This window comes from Mytilus trossulus, chromosome 2, assembly GCF_036588685.1.
Source record: "Mytilus trossulus isolate FHL-02 chromosome 2, PNRI_Mtr1.1.1.hap1, whole genome shotgun sequence".
In the NCBI taxonomy this organism is placed as follows: domain Eukaryota; kingdom Metazoa; phylum Mollusca; class Bivalvia; order Mytilida; family Mytilidae; genus Mytilus; species Mytilus trossulus.
In genome coordinates, this window is record NC_086374.1 from 47323981 (window position 1) to 47334967 (window position 10987).

The following is a 10987-nucleotide window of genomic DNA, read 5'->3' on the forward strand; positions in this document are numbered from 1 at the left end:
AAATGATATTTGAATAAACTCCCAAAAGCGGAATCTTATATAAAGCTGGTAATATATCTTTTCTGAAATTAAATTCCACGTCCAGAAAAGAGGCGTTCTCGTTATTTAAAACAGTTTCTATACTTTGTAATAAATGATAGGTTAGGATAATTCTGCGAAAATTCATTGAAATAATGCATAATTATTAATAAGTCTACTGAAGGAAACGTAATCCGATACAAGTAACATAAACAAAATACTTTGCAGACAAACGAATTGGCAAAAAAACCCAACTAAAAACAAACAATGGCAACAATTTGTTCCCCCACAAATGAAAAAGATATGATACGGAAAAACTTATTTATTAAAGCTACAAAATCAATTTGAACACTAAGGCATACATATCTGTTAGTCAAGCATGTGTACTGTTACTCTTAGAGAAGGAGTAGGTCCAGTAAGACCCCTATTTGGCCCCAAAATATAGTAGTTTTATAAAGTTGTTTAAAATGTAAACTTTTAGTTATTTATTGGACAGTAAAATGCTTCTGCTACATGACTATGGGCTGTTTTTGATAATACAATGCACATATATCGGGTACTAGCACCATTTAAGTGATGCTAAATTACTATAATCTTTACAACTCTAGCATTTTAGTTAAATTTTAGACGGTTTTCGTGTAAAACGAAAGTGGCCGCATTCGTGTTCATCCTTTATATTGAAATGTAAGTTGTATTTTATGATAATACATAACATGTATAAAGGTTGAGGATGAACACGGATGCGACCACTTTCATTTTTGACAAAAACCATCTGAAAAGTGACATTCTTTTCGGCATACATTGTAGATTTTTCATATTTGAGCTTGAATCAGATCGTATTTATGACTAAATCAGTTCAAATCTTTCTCATAAATTAGTTTATTGAAATGAAATAGACACTTTTAAGTAGTCAAAATCTTTCGTCAGATGAACCTGAAATTTAAAGCCAAAATCGGTCCTTATCGGACCTTCTCCTTTATAGTCATATAATGTCACACCGGCAGTAAGTATAATTCTAAAACGATACTACAAAATGTAGCAAGTACTTCGCACTAATTTCCAAACTTCATTTTAAATTAATTGGAACAGAATTAATTTATATAAAATTTCTAATGTCGTTTTACTCTATAGAATGTTATGTTACTTGTCCAAACAAAACATAATGGACGCTACGATGGCAACTATAGCAGCAATTATCACAAAGGCAAAGGCAAAATGTAGATTATCAGTTTCAAGTGTTGATGCTTCTCCTCCAAATATGCAAACTCCAATCAGAATGAATGCCGCTGAAATCAGTAAACAACATTTCATAATGCAATAACTACATTTACATGAATATTCAATTATAATACACTATTTTGATTGGCTAGCAGTAATGTTCCGTCACTTTGAAACGTTCGTTCAAAAATGTATGATGACACGCGCTTCCACAATAGAACGCACAGGTAAAAGACATATCAAATTGCCTGATGCTACCAAAATATGTAATAATAAATATTGAAGGTTTCTTTTTAATAAGGTTGTTAAAACGTTGACCGTGTGCATATTTTTAAAATGAAGCGCTGAATGAACCATGTCTCCGCTTCATACAAAATGTAGTTCGGTTAAAACCTTTAAGATCCTTTAATACCACATCTGATTTTATTTTTTTATTTATACAGACAAACATAGTTTCATGTATTACAAATTGTTTCATTTTATTACCTGCTGCAGCTAAGCATCCAACAGCTACCCATTTTAGAATTGGTTTATCTTTTAAGACGAATAGTTTCAATATGACGACAACAAGTGCAGCAATTAGACATAAGAAACCAATGGTCTCCATGGCTTGAACAGCTTTTCGCCATGCTGAAAATATATAATTATATTATATTATTGTAAGTATCAATGGTCAAATGAACCATCTACAGGCTTTAAATAGAGAAAGTTGGGCTACAAATTACCATTGCATATCAATTAGACATAGAACACATTAGTCCGAGATTGCTATTGGATGACCTTCTGGGGTTGCCCAGACATTCCGACACCCATTAGTCCGACACCCTTTTGGATCGACAACCCAATAGTCCGACAAGGTTCAAAACTGTCGTAATAGAAATTCTACTTCATGAGGCTGTGGTGGGGTTTACAGAACAGGGAATAATGGGCAAAAATATAAAGAATAAGTAAAAATGTAACATATTCTACTAAAAAAGAAATGGCATCAGCAGTGCAGTCTTTCGCCATGAATAAGTTCGTGTAATAGGGTCTCGGATACAGTCAAAACTGTTAAATAAAGGCAACAGTAGTATACCGCTGTTTAAAATTCATAAATCGATAGAGAAAAAAACAGATTCGGGTTACAAACCAAAACTGAGGGAAACGTATCAAATATAAGAGAAAACTACGACACAACAGAGACACACAGAAACACACAGAAACGAACTATAATGTTACAATGGCCATTTTCCTGACTTGGTACAGGGCATTTCATGAATACATGGTGGGTTGAACCTGGTTTTGTGACATGCCAAACCTCCTGCTTTAATGACAGTATTAATCATAACATTAAAATGACAACTTTACACGACAGGGCTACAATGAATAAATGAGAGAAAATATAGGACGGAGAAACGAATAATAGCCATCAAAAGGTAACAGGCTAACACATATTTTTATACGCCAGACCGCGCGTCTGGCGTATAAAAATATGTGTTAGCTACGTCCCCTCAAACTATAATATATGCTCAGATTTCAAAGGTTTGAAAGCCATAATAACTACAAAGTTGAAGATCGCCGAGGACCAAAAGTTCCAGAAAGTTGTCCGCCTGGGACAAAAACATCATTATTATCAAGAATAATACATAGTTTTGCAAACATTAAATTTTATAAAATGACTATATAATAGATGTACATGATTAAACTGAAGTGGTGAATAGCTATAGAATTAAAGCGAATACATTACAAATCACAGCCGTGTTAGACATAGTCTCTGCAACGCCCAAAGTGACGTCACATTTAATTTCTAAACATGTTCCGAAAATTCAGAAAGATTTTGGATGGAATTCAAAATAAAATTTGTATAACTTATCTAATTTATATAAATAACAGTGAAAATTATAATTCTAATTAATATTTTATTGTAGTAGTATTTAGATAATCATTTTTTTTTATTGTATTATCTAGCTTTGTCGGTGTTTCTTCTGATTAAACTGCAAACCAAATATATTGTGTCAATTTCGTTGTTCCAATATCAAATCTACCAAATGAACCAGGTGAGTAGTTATCGCCAACACAAAACACGAATACAACAGAGCAAAATACAATATACAACTACAAACGTTAAGACATTTAACAAAATCCGATGACAACAACAAATGCAACATCAAAACCAAACAAATTAATTTGTGATGGAAAAGTACCGTGCAACGTCTTAAAGTTAAAAGTGTAATTTTCCAAAAAAGAACTGTACAAAATGTCTATTTGGTTTACCACTGTCTTGATCATTCAATGTATTAACTTTAATTAAATTGAACTCTAATGTAAATTCATGGTATTTAATGGTTATACAGCTGTTTATTTATAAAGCCAAGAAAACTTGCGAATTCATTGTAATATTCAAAATATTTTAACAAATATCAACCGTTTTGGTTTTCAAAATCTTTTTTTTTTTCAAATGAGCCATATAAGGGAAGGTAACTCTTTTAGCACAAAATTTATACTGGGCTAATAGGGTTTTTTTTTTTTTTTTACTTGTGAATGGAAAAACAAGTTCGGTGACACCATGTTTTCTTATTATTTTCTTAAAACATATTATAAAACATATCTTCTCACAATTTATTTTTAAAATTCTATCCAATAGATTTTTTTTATGCACTTACATTGTTGCATAAAGACAAACTACACTTTAAACGTATCCAGGCATCACACATACAATCGTTTAGGCAGTTAAGCTTCCTTTGAACCTTTATTTAACTTTCTTATTTCTCTGCCTTGGCAGGGATACAAAGCTACGTATCGCCATGTCAGATATTCGATAAAACTTTAAAAAGCGTAATACTATTTAGTTTGACAAAATGTTCGCTGCTCTGCGTCTCAATCATCACGACTGGTAATCTACACACAACAACCTGTTATGCAATGAAAACCGTGAGAGGATTTTCCCGTTTTACTTAAGGGGAGTAATATTTACTCAAAACGCAAGAGGGGACAGAAAAAGAGCCACTTTGGTTTATTCCAACTGGCAGTAAACTTTTGCCCAAGTTGGAAGTACGTTTAAATGTGTGGGGACCCGGGTGTATTGTTTTCAACAAAGGTATCAGTAGTGCATTAATTCCGATGCCTCTTTTAAAGAGAGTGCCACGCGCTCTGCAGGTTTAGAACCATTGCAACAACTTTTTAAGGGGCCGTCGGTGGACTTTTGTCTGAGTCTGTTGTAATTCAAATTTGTGTCCATAATTAATATACTTCATATTGTCCTGTGGCAGTCCAAGCTTCATTGAACTTTTTCATCCCGAATTGCATCTATTACAGGACATACTTATTGTATGTTTTATTAAATTATTCTCGTACGGAACATGTATTGTTTGCCTCTGATTCGGCATTAAGCAAACTTGTAAAATTTAATAATGTTGAAAGTATTTTATGAATATAATATTACTATTTTGATGACTCATAGAAGGGTTCGTTTTAACAAATGGGATTATCCTCTTGAAATAAAGATTATTTATTTGGACTATTGTTCTTTATTCCGTGTCGAACTATTGGGGTGTCGGACCAATGGGTTGTTGGGTCTAATTTAGCGTCGGACTATTAAGATGTCTAACTAATAGGTCGTTGAACTAACGGGGCTGCCGCTGCCTTCTTAAGAATTGCTGAGGCCCGGGAAATCATTCAAAAGGCCGTCGGACGTTAGAGTTTTCTCGTTCTAAGGAAACATCACAAGTTTTGACTCTACTCATATCTATCTTAACTGGTTTAAAAGACAATTGTACCTTATCTGTAATCAATGAATCACAGTACATGTCTCATAATCTAAGCACAATCTTTCCATAAAAGTTGTAGAGGTCATATGATATTAAAGGGTGTGTATCTATATTTGTTCGTGTGTAAAATTGAAAAACTAAAAAAAAATATATGAAAATGGTCGTGAGACTAGGTCACATAGTAATTTTTACACTTGATGTTTATTGAACATTCAACTTTAAGTAATTCATATCTTCAACGTACGCAATCATATATTTATGCATTATATGTAAAATGTAAATTAAAACATAATTTAATTCGATTTCCACGACCCTTGCCATTAGTAAATTTTCAAAAAAATATATGACTTCCGTCGTTTACTTCTGAATGCGTGTATACACGAGCTATCTATTTCGTCCTGAGAAAAATTACACCACTCCAATTATTTTTTATTGCAGGGACATGAGATTGAATCATCGTTAGCTGAAGTTTGTTTAAACAGAGAAAAGACATTTATAAATTAACGTTAGTGATCTCAACGTGATTGACTTTCTCGCTTGAGCCGGTGCGCCTAAAGTGAGAATGGCAAACGGGAGACAAATGTTTCGACCATATTCTAAGTTATAAGCCTCTTCAATTCAGACAGGCTATGAGAGAACAGATGCCGTCAAAGATCTGTCATTAACGCAAAATTTATGACACAAATCACTTGAGACATGGATGGAACAACATTTAATCGTACCGACTTCGTTCATACAAACAAATACGTTGCGGCGTTAGTATATTTTTAGTACTCAACTCTCCCCTAACTTATCTCAAAAGGACTGAGAAAAATGCATCACTTACATTATGTTGAGAACATAATCATACGAATAATAAAAAAAAACTACATTCTTTCCTTGTTCTGCTTATCTCCTGAGCGAAATTACCTATCTCATCATAAAATTCGAAATTAAATATCTACAAGAAATAAAGCCGTAACAATAAATAATGAATTGGTAGCTATAGGTTGCTATATTTTGTACTCGGCTATGCGAGATTTATGTCCATATTTAAATGTATTGAATGCATGTAAACTTTGTATGGTTTTGTTAAATGATGAAGACCGTACGGTGACCTAGTATAGTAAAGTTGCTTACTTCACGTCATTTAGGTTTTGGGTGAAGAATTGTCTCATGTGTTAACATGCCGCATATCATTTTTGTTTTGATGATTATCACGTAATGATCGATCTGTTAAAGTGGATGCATACTGTAAATCAAGCTAATAATATATCTACTTTTGGTTTTATATAACAAATCCGCACCAAAATCCGAGAGAAATTGGTCTTAACGCAACAAATTAAAGTAGTGTGGACTTCAGAAGTGTTTGCATTTACTTATTATGAAATACATGAATAAGGTTCCAAAATTCTAAGAAAGATTGAAAATATCCTGAGAATATGAAAGTTAAGTGTGACGGTGCAAACATTTATTCATACTGCAACTAGTTGTGTGTATTTCTTTAATATATTAACACAGCTTTATTTTGTGCAATGTCAATCTCGTCATGGAACACTTTTTCCACAAAAAGGGGTCTAACTTCAAGAAGAGGGAGTGTTATTTTTTTTCTTTGTCTGATTTTTTTTCGCAACAAATCTATTTAGGTATGAGGTATTAGCAGTCAGAACAACTTTGTTGTCATCTGCTTGACTTCAAATTGCATAAAAATTTAACCTTTTTGGTACTCGACACAAAAACTCGGTAAAAACTCGTCTTTCTAAAGTCTTCAACCTCATTCAAAAAAGTTGACATTGATCTAATTTTGTATATTTAGAACATCAAATCATCTTTTACCAACAAAAAAAACCTTCTTGTTCCAGAGACTGCGTAACACAATAAAAAAAAATCTTTTTGGAAAATAAGTACCTATTTTAGCTGAACCCAACTTGTTATTACTTGTTTGCCGTTGCAAGAATAATCGTGGTTTTAATACTAATTTCTTTGGTTAAATACACGACCGACACTTCCTATTTTGCTTAATAAGTTCTGGCAACTCATTGATGTAACAGAATATGACTCCCCTTAAATATGAAAACCTTTATAAGCTTTAACGCAAACTGATCGCCCTGTTGATATGAATATATATTTACAGGGTTAATATTTTTATAACACGACAACTTTATAAAATTAACATATAGAGTGGGTTTTCGAAAAGTGGGTTACATAAATAAAAGAGGTATAATATCAGACGCACTCTTTATATATGAAGATATACTATAATATCACCATTAAAAGTGACTTTTTTACTTTATAATGTTGACCAGTATAAATATGATAAAGGTTTTTGAATTAGGGAGATATATACTCCCCAATCTAAACTTATTCTAAACAAGAATAAGTACACGGATGCCCCACACGCACTATCATTTTCTATGTTCATTGGACCGTGAAATTGATGTAAAAACTCTAGTTTGGCATTTTAATTAGAAAGATCATATCATAGGGAACATGTGTACTAAGTTTCAAGTTGATTGGACTTCAACTTCTTTAAAAACTACATCACCTATCGTAGGCGGGGGCATAAAAATGCATAGCAAGCCACCAAGTTTTTAGCACACACTATTGGTATTTGCATGCCGAAAACCGGCTACTTAACTGAGCGTGTGATACTAGGGACTACGATTCAATTAGCGGAGGTTTCTGAAAAGTGTCCTAAAATATGTAAAAACTGTTTAAATATAGCAACTTTACATACAATATATATGTATAAAAGTGTTAATTTGCCGCATATTGATATAAAGCTGCAAATTGTACAGGAAAACAATATTTCTTAGAATGAATTAGTTTGATGTATTTTAAAATTCTTATTCATGTATTATATTTTGATATTTCAAGAAAAATTCAATACTCAAATCCTGAGAAAATCTATAAAAATTGCAGTTTTAAGCCCTCATTAAGCATTCATTATTAAGTTGCATTTTCTTATTTAGGACATTATTCAAGTGCATTAGAAGAGTGCACACTTGCGGCAGTGATTCTTTGAGATTGGCAGTATTTTAAATGGTGCTATTTTGGAATTTATTTTCAAAAGTACATGTGCATTCAATACACATGATTGAATATCCTAGGAAATTCATTGTATTATCAATCTTTAGCTGAATGATGCGTTTCAATGAAAATACATAAATGATGACTTATCGCTAGGCGACGGTTAATAGGTTTGTCAATAATTTGTAGTACCCACAACCTTATGATTTTGTTTTCTGTTAAAGTGCAAAAAAAGTAAAATTATCAGGTAAAAATTAATTGCGTATAACCGCTCACCTTGACATTTCTTTAGATACATTGTATGATATCTATAGCGAGGATTAACTCTTTTTGAAAACTGATGGTCATAATTGGTTTTGTATTATAAACCACTGCTAAATCATTAGCGTATGAAGATATATATATGCTTTTTTTTATATGAGATATCTTTTTTCAATAATAGTCCATACAAAAATTAATATGACGATTTCATCTGCAAGTAAAAACAATGCTATATCAGCATTTTATATTGTCTTCGTGTTAACAAGGATTTGTGTTGTAAGACAAATCTTTGGTGTTAATATGATTTGGTGAAATGTCTAGACATTTTAGTCAACTATTTAGATCTATTTATTTTGAAATTCGATGTAATCTCTAGCAGGTTGAATCTTCGAAACCCAGCAATGAATTTTCAATTGCGCCAATTAAAATATCTAATGTAAATACAAACTTCAAAGTGACATCTAACGGAAAAAATAAGAATTTTCTTATCCCAGGCATAGATTACCTTAGCCGTATTTGGCACAACTTTTGGGAAATTTTGGACCCTCAATGCTCTTCAACTTTGTACTTATTTGGCTTTATAAATATTTTGATATGAGTGTCGCTGGTGAGTCTTATACAGACGAAAGGCGCGTCTGGCGTACTAAATTACAATCCTAGTACCTTTGATAACTACTAACGGAATTTATAGTAAACAATTAATCTTGTGAAAATCACCATTTCTGTCATTTTCAGTTTAAATGAAACAAAAGTACCAAAAAAGAAATGCAGAAGTTTACAAAAAGAGTAAAGTAACACAAATACTGAACTCTGAGGAAGATTCAAAATGGAACGTCGCTAATCAAATGGCAAAATCAAAAGATAAAACACATTAAACGAATGAACAACCACTGTCATATTCCTGGCTTGGTGCAATTTCTGAAGAAAATGGTGGATTGAACATGGTTTTATAGCTAGCTAAACCTCTCACTTATATGACAGTCGCATCAAATTTCATTATGTTGGCAACGATTCGTGAACAAAACTAACTAAATGTCAAAAATTGGTGTACAGCAATCAACTTTGTGTTTTAATCTTAATCACTAAAAAACAAAAATGTATGTAACAAAGATGTAATGATGATTGTAATGTTCGTTGACAAGTGATTATATACTAAAGGCTGATATTTGATAAATTTCTGAACCAATCAAAAAATTCTTTCAATAAAGCGTACCGAGAATCTACTATATTTGGGAAAAACCAGACACCTACGATGTTGATATTTGATTTGTTAAAACCAATCAGGTGATATATCTACCCTGCATTAGCTAGGTCATGGTATATACAATAGTATTTCCAGAAAATAAGCTATTTGATTTTCAGAAATTGTAACAACAAAGAAAATATAGAGGTGTGTTGTTTTAAAAAAAACGAAGGATACACGAAAAATAATAAGGTTAACATATAATTGCTGTATGCGATTTATTATTTCTAAAATAACTGAAAGAACTTTTGGCAGCTTTGATTAACTCATAAAATATGTTTCATGAAATGTTTGATACAATTCATTGTTCAGATATAACTTACAATACACGATAGATCCACATTGTAAAAGGGAAATCGAGGCGTATTTAAAATCTACATTATTTTATTTGTGTAGAAACTGTCTAATATTCAACTAGTCACTTTACAGCTTTATATTTTATCATATAAGTTCAAACTCAAAACAATTAATATAAAATAAAGTAAACTGCAATTTAACACATATCTACGAGATAACGCAAACTAAATACAAACTGTCAGATCTATAAAGCTCTCGAAATTACAGTAATAAGCATACATTGTAGAGTAATAAAAACAAACAGAAGCCGGTTTATTTTGCTATAGCTTTGTTGCAAAAATAATAATAATATACTAAACATGCATTGTAATAACTATTGATATTCTTTAGTTATCTTCAATTTTTATTATTTACTTACATTCTATGTTTTCTAAGTCTACATAGTCAACACAAGATGTTGATGCTCCCGAATAACCACCACAATATTTCCAGAGACCGGCATACGTTTTTGCATTTCCTACTGAAACATACCACCAATAAGGAGCAGCAAAACCAATTAAATCGATCACTAACGCAACAATTGTTAAAATGAAGCCTACAAAAGTAAGCATGGGTATTCCAGCTATCTCCATCTTTTAATTAGTTGTATATCAAAACGGGCAGTGTTCTTCGGTTACCTTTAATATTCCTAAATGGAAATAAAAAATTCGAAATAAACTTTATACAAAGCGGATGCTCCCTTGACCTTTCCCAAACCAAAAAAGCGTTGTTAAAACAAATAAACACAACAAACAGTAACCTAGCGACAGCTTACAAATGTCAGCCGAGCTAATATATGCATATATGCTTTCACCTAGTTCAAATCCACGGACGAAGCATATACATTTGAAGAAAATCTGACTTCACATTCGCTCAACGAACTACAATGTAAGGCCGTGTTCACACCAAACGCCGTGTAGAGTAAACATGTTTACATTTAGTTTAGTGTAGTGTGCACTGGTTTCACATTACATTTCTTCACATTTATACACATTGTTTAGCTACCTGTACATAAGATTTGTTCCCACTTGTAAACTATATATCATTTAAATGTTCATTACGTATAACTGAATTTGGAATTTGGAAAATGTTTCTAGCGGTAAGGGAACAACCATTTGACTTCAAAAGGGGGATGGGGGATGGGAATGGAAATATT

The 10987-nt window shown here is 32.1% G+C and overlaps 1 protein-coding gene across 1 annotated transcript; it reads right to left on the reverse strand.

Annotated features, from left to right (window-relative positions):
• Positions 1–325: 325 nt before the first annotated feature.
• LOC134707424 (uncharacterized) lies at positions 326–10724 on the reverse strand. The gene is made up of 3 exons (XM_063567147.1): positions 10211–10724; positions 1723–1866; positions 326–1304 (listed from the first exon to the last, which is right to left on the reverse strand). The coding sequence occupies exons 1-3, from the start codon at positions 10422–10424 to the stop codon at positions 1159–1161; spliced, it is 504 nt and encodes a 167-aa protein (XP_063423217.1). The 5' UTR covers positions 10425–10724; the 3' UTR covers positions 326–1158.
• Between the last annotated feature and the right edge of the window lie 263 nt (positions 10725–10987).